This window comes from Salvelinus namaycush, chromosome 35, assembly GCF_016432855.1.
Source record: "Salvelinus namaycush isolate Seneca chromosome 35, SaNama_1.0, whole genome shotgun sequence".
Taxonomy (NCBI): domain Eukaryota; kingdom Metazoa; phylum Chordata; class Actinopteri; order Salmoniformes; family Salmonidae; genus Salvelinus; species Salvelinus namaycush.
In genome coordinates this window covers 19,080,701-19,100,070 of record NC_052341.1, presented here as the reverse complement: position 1 = coordinate 19,100,070, position 19,370 = coordinate 19,080,701, and the positions used below count along the sequence as shown (strand labels likewise).

The following is a 19,370-nucleotide window of genomic DNA, read 5'->3' as shown; positions in this document are numbered from 1 at the left end:
ATTAAAGCTTTATGATGAGTAGGTTAATTGAATCAGCTCTGTAGTGCTAGGGCAAAAACCAAAACGTGCACTCAGAGAGAGAGAGAGGGAGGGAGGGAGGGAGGGGGGGGGGGGGGGGTGTATGACCGACTTTGGGAAACCCTGGTATAGATAGATATATTCATCATACCACACCATGATCTTTGAGAGCCAATGTAAGTGAAGTAGAAAACAGAATGCATGCATGTACACACACTCTAGGAAGGCTTCAACTGAGCTCAATTCAGCTGTTGGATGAGCATAAAATCCAGTTCTGCTTCAAAACACTTAGTGGAAAGGAAATGCAAGAGAGCAACCACATGACCTCCACAAACTGAAATGGTCCACCCACACAGACAGTGTTGTGTTGTGAAGAAGGAATTTGGCTTGTCACCTAAAACCCTCACAAACTTTTACAGATGCACAATTGAGAGCATCCTGTCGGACAGCATCACCACCTGGTACGGCAACCGCACCACCCTCTGGAGAGCCCTGCTGTTGTGGGCGGTGCGGTTGCCGTACCAGGTGGTACCAGGTGGTCTGCACAATGCATCACCGGGGGCAAACTACCTAGCCTCTAGGACACCTACAGCACCCAATGTCACAGGAAGGCCAAAAAGATCATCAAGGACAACAACCACCAGAGCCACTGCCTGTTCACCCTTTTACCATCCAGAAGGCGAGGTCAGTACAGGTGCATCAAAGCTGGGACAGAGAGACTGAAAAATAGCTTCTATCTCAAGGCCATCAGACTGTTAAACAGCCATCACTAACATAGAGAGGCTGCTGCCTACATACAGACTTGAAATCATTGGCCACTTTAATAAATGGATCACTAGTCACTTTAACAATGCCACTTTAATAATGTTTACATATCTTGCATTACTCATCTCATATGTATATGCTGTATTTTATACCATCTATTGCATCTTGCCTATTCTGCTCAGTCACTGCTCATCCATATATTGATATGTATATATTCTTATTCCATTCCTTTACTTAGATTTGTGTGTATTAGGTAGTTGTTGTGGAATTGATAAATTACTTGTTAGATATTGCTGCACTGTTGGAACTAGAAGCACAAGCATTTCGCTACACTCGCAATAACATCTGCTAACTATGTGTATGTGACCAATAACATTTTGTTGGATTTGAACTGAATAACACCATGGCAGAACGTTAAATTATCCTAAGGAATAATATCTTTACCACAATCTGTATCCATCAGAAGGTTGCACGTGCTTAATTACGTCACTTTTGTTTTGAAGCCATCTTCGTGGTGAGCTATGAACGGAGCACCTGGCTCACGTCCGGGAGGCAACCCGATTCCAAATCGAATGCAATCGACTTTTAGCTGACGTAAAACATGCCTACACCGTTGCCTGGGCGAGATGAATCGAACTCCCTCATTGACTCTTCCAGCGTTCTAAAATGTCACCCAGACAATCCATGCTCTAGCCTAGCATGTTGCCAATTACTGCAATCGTGCACACATTTACATGACGATTCCCCACAGACTGTTATGCAAATGAACTTTGCGTTTTGAATACGGTAGTTGAGAGATGATTCAATAACATAATGGGAAACATAATGACCAGGTGAACAAAAACACTCAGATCCTGAGCTTGTGTGATGTGAAATGGCTAGCTAGTTAGCGGGTACGCGCTAGTAGCATTTCAATCAGTTACGTCACTTGCTCTGAGACTTAAGTAGTGTTGCCCCTTGCTCTGCAAGGGCCTCGGCTTTTGTGGAGCGATGGGTAACGACGCTTCGTGGGTGACTGTTGTTGATGTGTGCAGAGGGTCCCTGGTTCGCGCCCGGGTCGGGGCGAGGGGACGGTTTAAAGTTATACTGTTACACTTGGAGAGTGAGAAAGATCTATTTTCATGAATTAACTTCTATAATTTCCACGCTAGTGTTATATACCATGAGAAGGAGACTCCATAAATTGTGTGTTTGCTCTACTTTCTATAGCTCTAGCAGAACATTTGCTTCTGGGCTATACTGTAGTGTAGCTGATCTGCATGCTTTACATTCAGCAGCTTTCCATAGCCTTATCAGAGAAGCCTATCTATGCATCAGGATCAGAATCAGAATCACCTTTATTCACCAAGTACATTTACACATACCCAGAATTTTACTTGGCGATATGGTGTTGCTAGCAATAGACGACATATAGACGCAGAAACAGACAGAAGAATTTACACAAAGTTTACATATTTTATATACAAAATAGATAGGTCGGCATAGAACTGTAGCATATGAGTGAATTTACAGTGAGGAATATAACATTTACAGTATATATATATATATATATATATATATATATATATATATATATATATATATATATATATATATATATATATGCAGAGGTAGGGATGCTCTGTGACGTAGTGCATTTAAGGTAGTGCATCTAACAGGTCTTCATTAAAAAAAGTTACTAACACCCACTGATTCTACACAAACCCCACACAATTCCTCTTTGAGAATCTTACATGCCTCCAATGCTCCACATTTCTATTGGGACACATCTGTGTGTTAGTGCTAGTGCTGGCCCCTAGTCTGTGACAAGCATGTTTATCCTGCATTAATCCCTTCCCTCTGCTTTAACCCACCACTTAATGTTGTTGTCTATCCTATTAATGTGTCAATCGCTTCAAAATCCTCCAATAACATAATCCTTCCTGCACGATTCTGATGAGGGGTATAAACATAGAATTAGGAATTAGAATATAAAATGGACATGAACCTTCTTATGACGGTCCAGAGATCAGCCATGTTGGTCAGGGAGTTGGTCAACCATGTTTTGCCAGTGTTGTGATAAGATATTGTGTAAAAGAATGAATATGAAGAATTTATCTGCACTGTATGTGTTTTAGCTAGCCAGACAATTTTAGAAGAAGAATTCCATTCATTTTTCAAATTAACTGCCAATATGCCAACATTCCATTCAAGCGATGCAGTCAATCCACAGCCATAGCCTGGCTCAAATCAGTTGAAGACTGAATTTAGAAAGTTGTAAATGCAACAAGTACTGATATTGTATCATATAATAACACTCAAAGCTTTCCAAGAAAACAACATCTGAGACATTCATAGTCTGTTTACATATATTTTAGAGGCTATTTATGCAGAAAATATGTAGAAAACCCATATAAACTGTATTTATAATTATATGACAGTATTTTAGATTTACTATAATTCCATTACACAATTTCTGATACATCACATGCCTTTCTTTTATTTTCCTACATAATTAAAAGCAGGAAATGCATCACCTATGAAGCTGTTGACATTCATTCCAATTAGACTGGTTTTGAATTTCTCCCTGACCAAAATTGCAGCAATTTTGGCCACATTACGGAACTTTGAGGGTTCATGACATAGCCCCTCTAGTAATATAATAAGATCTCTCTGGGTATAAATATACTGAACAAAAATATAAACACAACATGTAAAGTGAGCTGAAATAAAAGTTCCCATACATTTTCCATACACACAAAAAGCTTATTTCTCTCAATTTATTTGCACAAATTTGTATAAATCCCTGTTAGTGAGTATTTCTCATTTTCCATGATAATCCATCCACTTGACAAGTGTGGCATATCAAAAAGCTGATTAAACAGCATGGTCATTACACGGGTGCACCTTGTGCCAGGGACAATAAAAGGCCACTCTAAAATGTGAAGTTTTGTCACACAGCACAATACCACAGATGTTTCAAGTTTTGAAGGAGTGTGCAATTGATATGCTGACTGCAGGAATACCCACCAGAGCTGTAACCAGAGAATTGAATGTTCATTCGTTTTAGAGAATTTGGCAGTATGTCCAACCAGCCTCACAACTGCAGACCAAGTGTAACCATGCCAGCCCAGGACCTCCACAGTTCTGCATACTCACGAGACCCATTGAGCATGTTTGTGATGCTCTGGATTGATGTGTACGACAGCATGTTCCAGTTCCCACCAATATCCAGCAACTTTGCACAGCCCTTGAAGAGGAGTGAGACAACATTACACAGGCCACAATCAACAGCCTGATCAATTATATGCAAAGGAAATGTGTCGCCTAATGAATTTATTTCAATTGACTGATAACTCAGTAAAATCTTTGAAATTGTTGCATATTGCCTTTATATTTTTGTTTTTTGTTCAGTGTACATGGGGATGGGGAGACAGGGTTTGAGTTATCATGGAGACACTGATTAATTAAAGATGAACTCAAGCCACTTTAATAGTTTTGTTGAGAAGGGGATAATGGGGGAGGGGTGGGGGGGAGAGAGAGAGAGAGCTCAAAATTACAGCTTAACTGGTTTTATACTGTCTTACTCAGATGTCTTACAACATGGATCCACAGTCAGCGGGGGATGAGCTCCCTTTTAATCTGTATGGTGCCATTGCCAATTTAGATAAGATGCAATTTGTCATCAATATAAATGTGGATAAACACATAATTTTTCTTAGGATAAAACACAGGACAACTATGACAAAGTTCCGGAGTGATGAAATCATATTGCATCTGGACTTGTCTTGACTGTCTCGTCTCATGATGCCTGCCTCCCTGAAATCTTTACAATATTAAATGATGAAGGAATACTGCCCTCTAACGTTAAGAACCTAAAAGTGGCTGTAGAAATATTAAATTTACCGCTAGGTGGCGTCTCTTGACAGCCCTTTGAAAATTCCTCTATCCAATCTACAGTAAACGGAAATGACTTGCATGGAATTGGAGTTACAGTTTCCGTTGTCTGAGGGCGTTTTTTCAAGTTTAGCACCAGATATTTTTTGGGTGGTGGCTGCTTGTTTTACAAGTTTAGAATTCCACCAAGTTATTGTTGAGGACACTGATTTGAAGGAATTATCCTAATTTACAAACTATCGTAACTTGGGCCCTCCAATCGAGGCTTCAAACCTTGTTTTTCCCTGTTGGGGCAACTAACGAGTGGTTTACCAGCTAACCGATAAGCTCAAATTTTAGCTAGCTAGCTGAGAGAGGCGTCAGATGCAGGCCATCAAGTGTGTTGTAGTGGGGGACGGGTAAGTTTAATCTACATTTGTCTAGTTAGCTATGTTTATAAAATGTCTTACAATATAAGTTATAATATAGAATATAAATTATAATATCAAAATTGTTTCTAGTAGCCCATAGTTTGCTTGGTACTTTGCTAGCTAACTGGTGACAACTGTTGTCACTGTTTCCAGCTAGCTAACAACACATTTGTCTGTAAACTTGTGGCATGTTGTAATTTAGTTTAGCTAGCGTAATTGCTACCTACTGCTAACTGTGTTCAGCGTTCTCGTTTGCTGTTTATGGGTAGTTAAAGCAGCTGTATGCACTATTTTCTCAGACAGGGATATGCAAAAAAACAAATGTCCAATTCACACATCCGTATCAATAAGCACCCACCATATTATTAGCTATTAATTTGTGCTTAGCTAGCTAGCAATCCTTTAGGGTGGGTTGCCCAAACATGGTTTAAATTAATCTTAGATTAGACCTAATTTAGATTTTTTATATCTAGGTTTATGGCGAGCAATTTTGCCTAATTTCAGTTTGTGACAAAACAAGCAAGTATAGTGTAGAGAATCATTGTACCATATAAACAGCTGTGAAATATATTTTCCATAACAAAAAATATTGTATTTTCAGCTGGTGAACAAAACAGAAAGTAAAAGACAAATGTAATTTAAGAATGGGCAGCATACAAATAGTGCACATAGAACAGATTTTTAGACTTGCATACAATGAGAATGACATCTATAACTCACATCTATATACATTTGGTCAGATCGCCCAAATAGTTACATACTGCAGCTTTAACTTTTTGTGAGTTGTATATCTGTCATTCGCACGGTTTGCCAATATATCCTCCAAACACCAGCTTCTCGGGCATTACTTAATTAAATAACTAAACTATGATTAGTGACACGTGTCATAATACATTCAACATAGCAATATGTTCAAATTTTATTTATATGGAAACAAACCAGCACTGGTCATTACTAGATCGCTAGCAAAGTGAGTTTTCGGGCTAAATTATGAATTCTTTTGTGAAATTAGTTACCTGGCTAGTTGAGTTTTACAAACAGGATAAGCTACAGGAGCTGAAATTGTTAATCACACTGAAAATACAGCACATACACTGACATGATAAACTTAAACATCCTCCAGTGGCAGTTTAGATTTAATCCCTAACCTACTTTTACATTTGACTTTAAAACAGTGGAGCAACAAGATTACAATTGATCTTTGTTTATAAGAAGGATTACAGTTAACTAGGATTCATTTAAGCCTACTGAGTGGCACAGTGGTCTAAGGCACCGCATCGCAGTGCTAGCTGTGCCACTAGAGATTCTGGGTTCGAGCCCAGGCTCTTTCGAGCCCAGGCTCTCGCCGCGACTGGGAGACCCATGGGGCGGGGCACAATTGGCCCAGTGTCGTCCGGGTTAGGGGAGGGTTTGGCCACCAGGGATATCCTTGTCCCATTGCGCACTAGCGACTACTGTGGCTGGCCGGGCACAGTGCATGCTGACACGCTCGCCAGGTTTCCTTCGACACACTGGTGCGGCTGGCTTCCAGGTTAAGTGGGCATTGTGTCAAGAAGCAGTGTGGCTTGGTTGGGTTGTTTCGGAGGATGCGCGCCTCTATGCCTTCGCCTCTCCCGAGTCTGTACTGGAGTTTCAGTGATGATCCAAGACTGTAACAACCAATTGGATAACACAAAATTGGGGGGGAAATGGGGATTAATTTAAAACTAGGTTTCAAGTTTGGTGCAACAAGATTTATAGATAAACCTTGATTTAACCCAGTTTAACTTCTTATGGCTGCAATCCCGTTAACTGGATGATATGACAACAGCCAGTGAAAGTGCAGGGCGCCAAATTCAAACAACAGAAATCACATAATTAAAATTCCTCAAACATACATGTATCTTATACCATTTTAAATCTTGTTGTTAAACCCACCAAAATGTCTGATTTTAAAATAGGCTTTACAGCGAAAGCACCACAAACGATTGTTAGGTCACCGCAAAATCACAGAAAAACAGTCATTTTTCCAGCCAAAGACAGGAGTCACAAAAAGCAGAAAGAGAGAATTAATCACTAACCTTTGATGATCTTCATCAGATGACACTCATAGGACTTCGTGTTATACAATACATATGTTTTGTTCGATAAAGCTCATATTTGTATCCAACAACCTCAGTTTACATTGGTGCCATGTTCAGAAATGCCTCCAAAATATCCAGAGAAATTGCAGAGAGCCACGTCAAATAACATAAATAATCATCATAAACTTTGATGAAAGATACATGTTTTACATAGAATTAAAGATACACTTGTTCTTAATGCAACCGCTGTGTCAGATTTTAAAAAGCTTTACGGCAAAAGCACAATATTCAATAATCTGAGAACAGCGTTTAGCCACAAAAGGAAGCCATACAGTTACCCGCCAAATTGTGCAGTCAACAAAACTCATAAAAAGCATTATAAATCTTCACTTACCTTTGCTGATCTTCGTCGGAATGCACTCCCAGGACTCCCACTTCCACAAGAAATGTTTGTTTTGTTCGGTAATGTCCATCATTTATGTCAAAATAGCTATTTTTGTTAGCGTGTTTGGTAAACAAATCGAAAGTCAGAAAGTGCGTTCACTAAAAGCTGACGAAATGTCAAAAAATTCCGTAACAGTCAGTATAAACATGTCAAACGATGTATTGAATCAATCTTTAGAATGATTTTAACAAACCTTCAGTAACATTCCAACTGGAGAATTACATTGACTTTAGATATGCGATGGAACAGAGCTCCCTCATGTGAACGCGCATGGTCAGGTCATGGTAGACCTGACTATTTCCTCTCTCCTTCGGCCCCACTTCACAGTAGAGGCATCAGACAAGGTTCTACAGACTGTTGACATCTAGTGGAAGCCAAACTCATCCATATTTTGTTCAATAGGGGCTGTGTTGAAAATGTACCAACCTCAGAATTCCCACTTCCTGTTTGGATTTTTTCTCAGGTTTTTTCCTGCCATATGAGTTCTGTTACACTCACAGACATCGTTCAAACAGTTTTAGAAACTTCTGAGTGTTTTCTATCCAATACGAATAATAATATGCATATATAAGCAACTGGGACTGAGGAGCAGGCAGTTTACTATGGGCACCTCTGTGCACCTTTCATCCAAGCTACTCAATACTGCCCCTGCAGCCATAAGAAGTTAAGAGTATCCATGATGGTGCAACCCAACCTAAGTGTCTGCTGCATGTTCTTATTGAGCTACACCATCCAACCTTATTTAGGACATTGTGATTGGGACTCAAATTTGTCATTCTGCAGACATTATTCAGTTTAACTCATTGTCTCAAGTTTGCCAGTTACACCCCGTTCAAGTTCTCCTTTCAGTTTTGAAATTGACAAAAACAAAACTGAAGGCAGGTGGCTTATTTCTCCTCTTCATTTCTCCATCTCTCTATGCTTCTCTCCTCCAGAGCTGTGGGTAAAACATGCCTGCTCATCAGCTACACCACCAACGCGTTCCCCGGGGAATACATCCCCACAGTGTAAGTACACTCTCACCCTATCCCCCCACTCCCTCATTGTAGCAGGTGCCCCACACTAGAAACATAGAATGTCAACATTAACATTCAGCACTGTTATATTTTATAGTCAGATGTGGTTTTTTAAAACTTTTTACTGATGATCAGGAAATTCTGTATTTGGCCTGTCGAATCATTGAAATTAACTCGTTGACTTTATTTCTTGGTGGTGTGCTGATCACATCCATTGATGTCAATGTGGTGTATCTCTCTCTAGCTTTGACAACTACTCTGCCAATGTGATGGTAGATGGGAAACCAGTGAATCTGGGTCTATGGGATACAGCAGGACAGGAAGACTACGACAGACTCAGACCACTGTCCTATCCACAGACGGTAAAACAACAGGATAAATGTACTGTGTCCTCTAGGTCACTAGTGTCAGCAAAGAAGATAGTCAAGCGACTTTACTGCGTCTCAAAGTATCAAACAAATTTTCAGACGTTTCTATGGGCACAGCCAAACAACGGAAGTGATGGGATTCGACTTTCGCTTTACTCCCTTACTGCAGTGTGCCAGTTCGCCGGTTGCAAACGTCGTGGGGTAAATTATTTGGAGTCAATTTATAGAGCATAAAAGTAAAGTAAACAAGTTTTAATTTTATATTTATTTCCTTCAAGTTCGCTAACGTTAGCTAGACCTACTAGTAGTACTGTTGTGATAACGTTAGTTGTGTCAGAGTTAAGGGCCATCCACAAAGCCAATAACGATAAACTATAGGCTACATAACTATAAAACCTTGGTGAGCATCCACACTAGGGGAAGGTTTATCGTTCTACAGTCCTACAGATGTCAATCAACTGATCAACGCATCGTTCTGCCTATTAAAAAATGGTAACTCGAACCATTCAGTAATTTCAGGGTGTGTTCATTGTCATAGTGACAACTGCAAATAATACTTCAATGTACATGTAGGCCTAATAAAAAATAATATAGTAACTAATATTTTAAATGTAGCAATTCATCAACAAACGCTGTTGAGCATGCACATTTTTTACAGCATGTCATTGGCATGTTCCTCAAGTGGTTTGCAAGTGATTTAAGATTTTCTAATGGTTGTCAATTCCTTTCGGTTGTCTTTTTCACTGTGCTCATCTGTCTGTCCTATGCAACTATTTGCGATGCGTCAGTGTAACAATGTTATCATAACCGGCCGAATGTGATCACTCCAACGCGCTTTCTCACCTCAACTGTAGGCCTGTTTTACATTCAGCAATTGAATGTTATAGGCTGTTAAGCCTAGTATATAAAAAAATATCAAGATAAATATTCTATAGCTTTTTTTCCTGGGATTTCACGAGAAGAGGAATGTCTATCGTGGAGAGGCTTGCGTAGCCTATAGCCTGAACAGCTGGAAAAGAGAGGCTAGTGATGTCTGATGTGTAGCTGAAGTAAGAAGCGTGATATTAGGCCATTCATTAGCTAAATATTAGGGCTGTAGGCTAAATAATTACCAGTCAAAGTGCAAGAAAAATAAGTTAACAGATTATGAAATGTCAGATCTGTGGGTTCCTCCAGGCTACGCTCTGTTCCCCGCGAATGCAAAGCTCCACTATTGATTAGGGCTACGTTTTTAGACAAGACAATTATTCTACCTGTGCTACAACAGTGCAATGAGGAATTCATTTTTGTTATCAAGTCAGTACACAATTATTGTCTATAGGCTGTAAACTACAGTGATGTAGGCTAATTTGAATAAACGCTCAAACGTCCTGTTTTGTTTCATGCCGAAATAACTGCATGCAGCCAAGGCCTGATTATGCAACCATTTGGATCAGTTGGGGTCCATTCTCGACAATTTAGAATGGCTAGAAAGGTACATTAGCAGGGGACTCGTATGGTGTATTTTGGCAGGATGTAGCCTATCGGTGTTAAGATGGGCCTACAAGGAAAATATGGACTTCTCCTTTCCAACTCTGTGTGTTCTTAATGCTGTAGCTTATTTTACATTCAGCGAGCAAGTGTGCATCTCTTTTCCAATAGGCTATTAGTAAAGAAAATAGCCTATAGTCTAAGTTAGAAGCCCTTAATTCATCAGCTCAATGTTAGGCTTCATACTGCAGTGAATATATCCAGTCAATTTACACAGGGAAAGAAAACATAGTTATCAGATAAGGAAATCATAGGTAGCCTACACTGTGCGGTCCCGAGGCTGCGCTCCCAGTCCCCGGGCACGCAGCTCGAAAAGCTACCTTATGGATTCAGTTTTTTTAGGGACCAGAAATGTATCCAATCTAGGCTACAACAATGTAATGAATAATTTTCTTGTTTTCAAGTAAGTATAAAACTCTAGACTGCAAACTGCTGTGAATTGCCATTGTTATTTCAATAACTACTCAAAAGCCTGGCGTTTTGCATGCATATTCATTTAGAAAAATAACTGCATATAGCCTGCCTTATTGGGCAATCATTTGGATCAGTTATGGGTCTTTTCTCTGCAGTTTAGCCTACAAGGTCCAGGCACATTAGCAGGCCAGTAATATGGTGTATTTTGTCAGGATGTATCGGCTAACAGAAACATGCTAATGCAGGGATTTCTAGTGGCGCGCATATGGATTATCATAATAGGTGAGCACAGTTGAAGTTGTTTCCGTATTTTAAAATTGCTGTCAGCTCTGCATAAAGAATCAATCCCTACAACATTGTGAGTAATATAACAAGTTATTCAGGGCGTTAGGGAAAGGCGTATTGCATTGTTTCGAACATTGAGCGTTTATATTTGTGTTGCCAACATTGAGCATTTTATATTCGGCGTATTGTGTTGCCAACATTGAGCGTTTCTTATGGCTCAGAGGTCTGTATGAGGAGGAGAGTACAGCCTACTTTCCACAGTACTAAAACAATGTCTGGAGCAGACATTAAGGAAGTGAAAGAGTGCTCTGTTTGCCCCACATTCTGGGCTCTGACTCCTCCCGGCAATTGAGTGTTCAGGGAAACTTTGTCCTCCTAGATAACAGTAAAGTTGTATCGCAGTGAATTGAGGACGTTCATGAACTCTGTTGTCTGTGTCATGTATGTTTTTTTTGTACCATTCATAGCTACAAAACATTCATCTCCATAAATTGTAACCGTCAATTTTTCATGGTTGATCTTGTAATGCTGTACTCGTATGACCAAATAAACAATGCTGGTTGTTTCCTCCCCAACAGGATGTGTTTTTGATCTGTTTCTCTCTCGTGAGTCCTGCCTCCTTTGAAAACGTCCGTGCCAAGGTGAGTCATAGTCTCCGCTTTGTTTCTGTTTAGTTTTTCTGTTAAGCATTAAGTTATCAACATGGTCATTGCTTGACAGGGTGGATTTTATCCACATTTTCAAAACAACTGATGTATGGACTTGATAGATAGGCCTCTAGTCTAAAGTAACATCCTGATCCTATCCTGACTGTCTTGGCCCTGTCCTCCATAGTGGTACCCAGAGGTGAGACACCACTGCCCCAATACCCCAATCATCCTGGTGGGCACCAAGCTGGATCTGAGAGATGACAAGGACACCATCGAGAAGCTGAAGGAGAAGAAACTCACCCCCATCACCTACCCCCAGGGCCTGGCCATGGCAAAAGAGATTGGTTAGTATACTAATAGTACTTTAGTGTCCTGTCTAGGGAGTGTACTTGTACATCAAGCTGCCTCACGCTACAGAAATAACAAATAACAGATATGAGCTGTTCTGGCTCGGACAAGGCTTACTTCTTAGTAAGCCTTGAGAGCCCGGTATCCCGGACGTAGAGACTACACAGCAAGGTCAATGGAGTTTCTCCATAGCTTCATTTGCATCCGGATGGGGTAGTCTTATCTATTATTCAATTCAGGATTTTAATGAATGAAATCCCCATTTGCTGTGACGTTGAATGCCGGCCTGTCTCCCCTCTACAGGAGCAGTAAAGTACCTGGAATGCTCAGCCTTGACACAGCGTGGCCTTAAGACAGTGTTTGACGAAGCCATCCGGGCGGTCTTGTGTCCCCCGCCCGTCAAGAAGAGGAAGAGAAAGTGTTCACTACTCTAAACGCCGCAGACAGGAAGTAGGAAGTCACACTGCAGTCTGAGCTCACCTATTGATTGGGGGGAGGAAGAAGAGGGTGGGGGAGTGTCTTAAGAGGGAGGATTCTACAGATGTCATTTTTTTGTTCTCGGATTGTAATTAGTACATAGTACTGAAATATGATTTTTATTATACAAATCCTAGAATTAGAGCTTTGTGAAATTCCTGCTGCCTTCTAAAAATAATCACTTTTTTATGTCCCTGGAAGATAATACTAATTGCTCTTTTCAATTTCAGTCTCTTTCCACTCTTCTCGAGTCCATATTGTTTGTTTACAGACTTCAATTGTGTAGAATTGAGGTGTTGCCAAAATTCCTACCGCATATAACGGTCATCACTTTCTTGTAGCTCCATGTACACTAAATATAATGATTTCTTCTTGTTTTTTTCTTTTGTACCATATGTCCGACCATAATTAGTAAAACCTTAAAATATCCTTTAAATGGTTCAAGAGAAATTGAAGTAAACTCAACAAAAAAAAAGCAGTGTTGTAGTATGTTCTATAATCATACTTTATGTAGATCAAGTGAATTTAGATCAATTGTTTCTCGTCAGGTAGATTTTATCTATCCATCAAATACATCGTCAAAATAACTGTCAATAATGGATAATAGCTATCACTTTATACCTAGGTGGATTAAATGCTTATTAGATCAATCTAAATATCAATTTACAGTACTTGGTGCTCCCCCTTGATCTGATAAAATAGTATTTTACATTCTACAGGTGTCTATACGGATGCACCTGAACAGGTGAAAAGGAGAACCTGTTAGTCAGAAAGTGGATGGAGAATGGTTCTTTATCAGACCAATTTAGATGGATCACTCTTGTTGGATTAAACAACAGTTTCACAAACTGTGTTTTCTGTACATAAACACAAAATACATCCATTGTACGAGTATTGTCAGTAATGGAACTGTACTGTGTAGTCTGCCAGATTTACACTCCAAACACCTGCGTGTCAACCTTTTTGTTATAGGCCTTCTTTGTTATAAGGTAGAATTCAACCTCATTCCCTTTAAGAACGTATTCTGTCAGCAGTTGCCATCTATCCAGTCCTTTACAGAAGGTCTAGTTCTAGTGTGAAGAATGTGGACTTTGTTTGCTACTCGAAACAGTTGTGAACTAATTTTAACATTAAGCTTTATCATCACTAACATCATGATGCTATGTAAACGTTACTGTGTTGTTTTGTCATCAGAGCTACCTATTACTAGTCTGGGTACCAGTCTTTCTAGCTAACATTCCACTCCTTGCCACTCCTTTCATTTGGCCAATGGCAGGAATGTAATAGCTGAACAGGGACTACATCCAGGCTAACCTATTACTGTATCACTAAAAACTATGAGCAATTTAAAATAATTCAGAAGAAGTTGTAACTGACCATGTCTTTGTCTGTTATACTGTAGCTTCTAATTGCTGTATTTAAAATATACAGTAGTTCGGTGATATACCTACCAGTGACATTTCAAAGTACTCTTTTTTTATTTGAACTGAGTGAGGCTGTTCTGAGCTATTACCAGTGTTAACAGCACAATGAAAGAAATGATACACTTGATTTTTCTTTGGCTAAATGTGGTTTTATTTTGACATGATAATAGTAGTTAATCTGCTGAATTTTTAAAAAAAGCCAATAAATTCATTTTAAATCTGTCTGTCAGTTTTTTTTTAACTTTCTGCTGTGCAGATGTAGGAATGTGCTTTAACTCCCACTATCTTTCCACCTACTCCCTTTAATATACAACTGGTGGGAATGTAAGTGATCACATCCATGGCCATCCCATTATCCTCAGGTCTTCAGTGTTTGTTCTTCCACTGTTCAAACACAAGCTTGGCAGAGACTGCATCTTGAATCCCCATTCCTGTTGTATACAAACGGGGTCAATAAAACTATGGAAAAAGTACAATGGAGGAACATGTTACAGGATTTGAATAGAGGATAAAGACAATCTACCAAGGGATTTGAACACAGTGGTCTTCTCTCTAAGGGCAGGTCTTGTTCCATTGAGAACCTCTCCAAGCTCTGCAAACACTTTGGCCTGGAGATTAAGTATTCATTAGCACACCAAATCATGTTAAACATGATTATCCTTTAATTGGGATTACCCACTTGTATAACTTCCATAAACTAAGATTGCATTCAGTAGGCACAGCCAGAAGAAACCCATATTCAGAATACCAATAGTCTCACAACCTACCCCAGACAGGATGATGTCTCCTGACTCTGCTACAGCTCCCTCTCTGCTGTCCACATACACCTCAGCCTGCCTCATCAACACATCATCCAGCTCCCTCCAGTCTGGCCTGCAGGCTCCCACAGCTGATGCGCGCACACACAAACACACACACACACACACACACACACAGCAATGATACATTACATTAAGACCAAAGAGAGATGTCCTGTCTTTCTGATGTCCTGCACAAGCGACATGACTCTGAATTCATTATTTTAGGAGATTTGAACTGGGACGTGCTTACATCTGTATCGGACTCTTTTAAATAACTGTCTGAATCTCGCTCTAATTAATGCGCCTACAAGACCGAATCCCAGAGCACCTAACAAATCAACGCTATTGGACATTATTCTAACGAATACCCCTCACAAATACACATCGACTGGGATATTCTGTAATGATGTCAGTGATCACTGTGCAATTGCTTGTGTTAGAAATACAAAAATGACCAAAGCCAAATCCCATTATATTTTTTAAAAGACATTTTAGACAGTTTGATGAGCAAGCGTTCTTACATGATCTGTACCATAATATTGACAGAGTAAGTCTGATTCCCGATGTTGACACTGCCTGGGACTATTTTTATATGAAATTTGTGTCGATTTGCGATAAGCATGCCCGTGAAGAAATTTAGAATCAGTGGAAGGGACAATCCCTGTTTTTCAGATATCTTGGCAGAAATAATTAGAAAGAGAAATGTCTTTTGGGCTCAAGCTAGACATACAAATGCTCCTGTTGACTGGGCCTCCTTCAGAGTGCAAAGAAACAAATGCACAGGATTGACCAGGAAGTCCAAATCAGATTACTATTTAAATGCAGTCACAGAGAGCCTAAACAACCCTACCAAGTTCTGGAAGCTAATCAAATCAGTGTCAGATTCTAATGTATCCTCTGGCCTTCCTGACCATTTAATGATGGATTCTAATGAAGTGAAGGATAAAGCCAATATTTTAGGGTTTTTTAACAAGCACTTCATATCTGCTGGTTCAGTTTTTGATAATGGTGAGGCCCAGGCCTCTAATGTAAGCTCTGTTACAGTCAACTATGATATAGGCCCTCATGTGAACCATTTTAACGTTGAGCCTGTTTTTTATACTGAGGTCTATATAGCACTAAAGGCTATAGACACTAAAAAGTCTGCAGGTCCAGACAACCTGGATCCCTACCTCTTAAAGATAGCAGCTGGAATTATTACTGAACCTGTGGCTCACATGTTTAACTTGAGTCTCTTGACCAATTCCATACCAGCATTTGGAAATCAGCTTACGGTATGTCCTCCCACTGCTAAAGGGTGGAGATCCCTCAGATGCCAATAACAATCGTCCTATCTCCAAACTCCCTATCCTGGCCAAAGTCTATGAATCCCTAGTGAACTCACAGTTAAACGTTTTAATTGAGAAGAACATACTGAGCGGGGTTCAATCTGGCTTTAGATCGGGGCACAGCACCAAAACTGCAGCTATGGCAAACGACATCATTAATGCACTTGATAAAAAGCAACATTGCACTGCTCTGTTTGTGGATTTATCAAAGGCCTTTGATTCAGTTGACCATGAATTGTTGCTAGCTAGACTCAGAAACACTGGTCTCAGTGAAGGGGCAGTAAATTGGTTTAGGAACTATCTTTCTGACAGAACACAATGTTTATAACTGACAATCACAAGTCTGGCTTTCTTGAGATTAATAGAGGTGTGCCCCAGGGTTCCATTTTAGCTCCTGTGTTGTTCTCAATTTTTATTAATGATTTGGGAAATGGGATGCAACCAGCAAAGTTACATCTATATGCAGATGATACAGTCATATATTCATGTGCTCCTTCTCTGGTTCAGGCTGTTGAAGAGCTCCAGACTGCTTTTCAGTCACTGCAGGCCTGCCTTTATGGCCTCAAACTGGTCTTGAATATAAAGAAAATGTAATTCATTACCTTTATCAGAGCTAGAACTCTGCCAGAGAACGTTAGCATTGTCACATCTGGTGGCTTATCCATTGAAAAAGTGTCATCCTACAAATACCTAGGTATTTGGTTGGATGACAAGTTGTCCTTCAAAGTTCATGTGGATAATCTTGTGACAAAGTTTATATTGAAATTGAGTTTTTATTTTCGTAATAAGGCTTGCTTCCCGCTTATGGCTAGAATGAAGCTTGTTCAGGACACTTTTCTCTCTGTAATTGATTATGGTGACTTGTTGTATATGCATGCAACCTCCTCCGTCTTACAGAGACTGGACTCTGCTTATCATGCATCCTTGCACTTTATTACAAATGCCAAGTCACTCACCCACCATTGCACATTGTACCAAATGGTAGGTTGGACCTCACTTTATATGTGCAGAAAGATACATTTGTATGTGTTCATCTACAAAGCCCTTTTGGGTAAACTCCCTCTACCTCCTGTAGTCTGGTCTCCTTCACCACCAGCAGTTACCATACCCGGTCTGCTAGGTGGTTGCTACTTAAAGTCCCCAGGACATTCACAGTATTAGGCAAGACTGCCTTCTTTTCTTGTGCACCATACACATGGAATAATCTACAATCCATGATTCATCTAGATATGTTAATGCCACTGAATGAATTAAAAATATTGATGGGAGACTGTTACGGAGGAGTGTAAATGCTTTTTTTAGTCTGGATCATGTTGTTGTATTGTATTGTTGTATGTTTTAATTCTGTAACGTTTTAATTGTTGCTGCCTTTTTGGCCAGGTCTCCCTTGAAAAAGAGTCTCTGGGTCTCAATGGGCTTTTCCTGGTTAAATAAAGGTTAAATAAAAAATTTAATATACAGTATGTTATCTTCACACATCAAAGTCTTAAGGCATGGCACTATTATCTTCAGTCAGGAGTCTCCTCACCTGCTACATGGGCACCTGGCTTGACCCACTGGCCAAAGAGCACTGGTTCACTGGCCCCAGTCACAGTGACTATGACGTCTGCACCGTTCACTGCCTCCTCCACTGACTCCCATACTGTAACGTGACCCTGGGTGGACTGGGCAAACCTCTCCGCCGTCTCTTTCCTCCTGCTCCACACGCGGACCTGTAATGACGTGATCCCTCAATGGCCTTTCATATTTTCTCATGACCCACAAGATATTTCTAACCAGAACCCAGTCTTATGTCTGGAGGATATAGCCACAACACACCAGTGGATCTCTCTAATCACCCATTTAGAAACACAGAATCACTCTGGTACCTCTTTAAAGGAGAAGGTTTCTGTGAAGACGTTGTAGTGGCTGAGGGCCTGATGGCCAGCTCCCAGTATGGTCAACACCTCCGACTTGGCTGGCATCAACAGCTGGACAGTTCCAAGGAGGGTTCCAAACATTCCAACGTTAGAACAGCACAATGTTATTGACAAGTAGCGAGGAATCACCAATAAAGAGTGTATGCATGCCCGCCTAGGCCACATAGAGAGGGCCTTACTTTGGCAGAAATAGCAGACACTGCTGCTGTCCTTTTGGCTGTGATGACCTCCCCATCCATGACCTGCAGATGTCAACCACACTGAGACAGATGTTATTACTGAACTGACCTCTATTATAACCAGCTGTGCTAAATCCTTGAAGTATTTAACTCTGCTTGTATTGCTGATCACAAATGATAAATAACATCTAATGGCCACTGTTCAATGATCAATAGGCATACTCACAGCTTTGACGTTCCCATACTCAGGATCAAACAGCAACACTGTGGCTTGAGTTGATGGCAGAGTTGACCCACTCTCCCTCTTGTAGAAACACACCAATTTTGTGCACAGAATGTCTTCATGCACCAAATACGCAGGCATCAGCCCCAGGAATCTGCCCGGAACATTTTTGGAACAGTATTGTTACTAAATTACCGACCAATGATAAATAGGGGAATGAATAAACATACCCATTGTATTTTTGTAACGGGACCGTAGTACGAACGGGCTGGATCACTTCTGCGCTGTCCAGCTTGGAAAACTTCCCCAGTGCTACTTCAAGTCGTGGGATCAAATCTTTATAATGCAACAAACCTTCAACCTCATCTTGTCGTATAAGAACGGGTGGCTCAGCCATGGTGGCTAAAGCTTTTGCTCAACTCAAGCGTGCAGACAGTTTATGATCAGTGATGCGAGTCCAAAAGTTCAACTTTGTTGAAATGTGACCTCGGTATTGGGTAAATTATTCCAGCTCCGACGCTGCGTTCAAGACACCAAATGGTTGCGTGAACGCTCTGATATGTTCTAAAAACGCCCTACAGAAGATCAAATGGGCACATATTGATTCTGACAAGGCAGTTAGAGGGGCCCTTCATAATTTTTTTTTATTTTTACCCTTGCTGTTCCACAACAGAACTAGAAAAGTCTTAAGCTCATCAATGATAAGATACTGTTCATAACGAACTAACAATTTTGTTGTTGGTCCATCCCTCCATCAAAAGTACTCAACTAATTTATCTTGTATACAGTATTATGTTATACTGTAATAGTCTTATGGCACTTACAAAATGGA

The 19,370-nt window shown here is 40.2% G+C and overlaps 2 protein-coding genes across 2 annotated transcripts; one reads left to right on the top strand and one right to left on the bottom strand.

Annotated features, from left to right (window-relative positions):
• The first annotated feature begins 4,763 nt into the window (after positions 1-4,763).
• On the top strand, positions 4,764-14,311 carry LOC120030096 (ras-related C3 botulinum toxin substrate 1). Its single transcript, XM_038975438.1, has 6 exons — positions 4,764-5,057; positions 8,513-8,584; positions 8,838-8,955; positions 11,769-11,831; positions 12,025-12,184; positions 12,492-14,311. Exons 1-6 carry the CDS (start codon positions 5,023-5,025, stop codon positions 12,620-12,622), a joined length of 579 nt encoding a protein of 192 aa, XP_038831366.1. The 5' UTR covers positions 4,764-5,022; the 3' UTR covers positions 12,623-14,311.
• On the bottom strand, positions 14,217-19,350 carry crym (crystallin, mu). The gene is made up of 8 exons (XM_038975435.1): positions 18,769-19,350; positions 18,542-18,692; positions 18,316-18,378; positions 18,086-18,187; positions 17,746-17,929; positions 14,857-14,978; positions 14,613-14,697; positions 14,217-14,520 (listed from the first exon to the last, which is right to left on the bottom strand). The coding sequence occupies exons 1-8, from the start codon at positions 18,933-18,935 to the stop codon at positions 14,456-14,458; spliced, it is 939 nt and encodes a 312-aa protein (XP_038831363.1). The 5' UTR covers positions 18,936-19,350; the 3' UTR covers positions 14,217-14,455.
• Positions 19,351-19,370: the final 20 nt, after the last annotated feature.

Coding starts and splice junctions, on each gene's coding strand:
- LOC120030096 (XM_038975438.1), top strand. CDS start 5,023: ATGCAGGCCATCAAGTGTGTTGTAGTGGGGGACGG. Junction 8,956..11,768: donor CACTGTCCTATCCACAGACG/GTAAAACAACAG, acceptor CCTCCCCAACAG/GATGTGTTTTTGATCTGTTT. Junction 12,185..12,491: donor GGCCATGGCAAAAGAGATTG/GTTAGTATACTA, acceptor TCCCCTCTACAG/GAGCAGTAAAGTACCTGGAA.
- crym (XM_038975435.1), bottom strand. CDS start 18,935: ATGGCTGAGCCACCCGTTCTTATACGACAAGATGAGGTTGAAGGTTTG. Junction 18,379..18,541: donor AGTATGGGAACGTCAAAGCT/GTGAGTATGCCT, acceptor TGACATCTGCAG/GTCATGGATGGGGAGGTCAT. Junction 14,979..17,745: donor GCCAGGTGCCCATGTAGCAG/GTGAGGAGACTC, acceptor TGCGCGCATCAG/CTGTGGGAGCCTGCAGGCCA.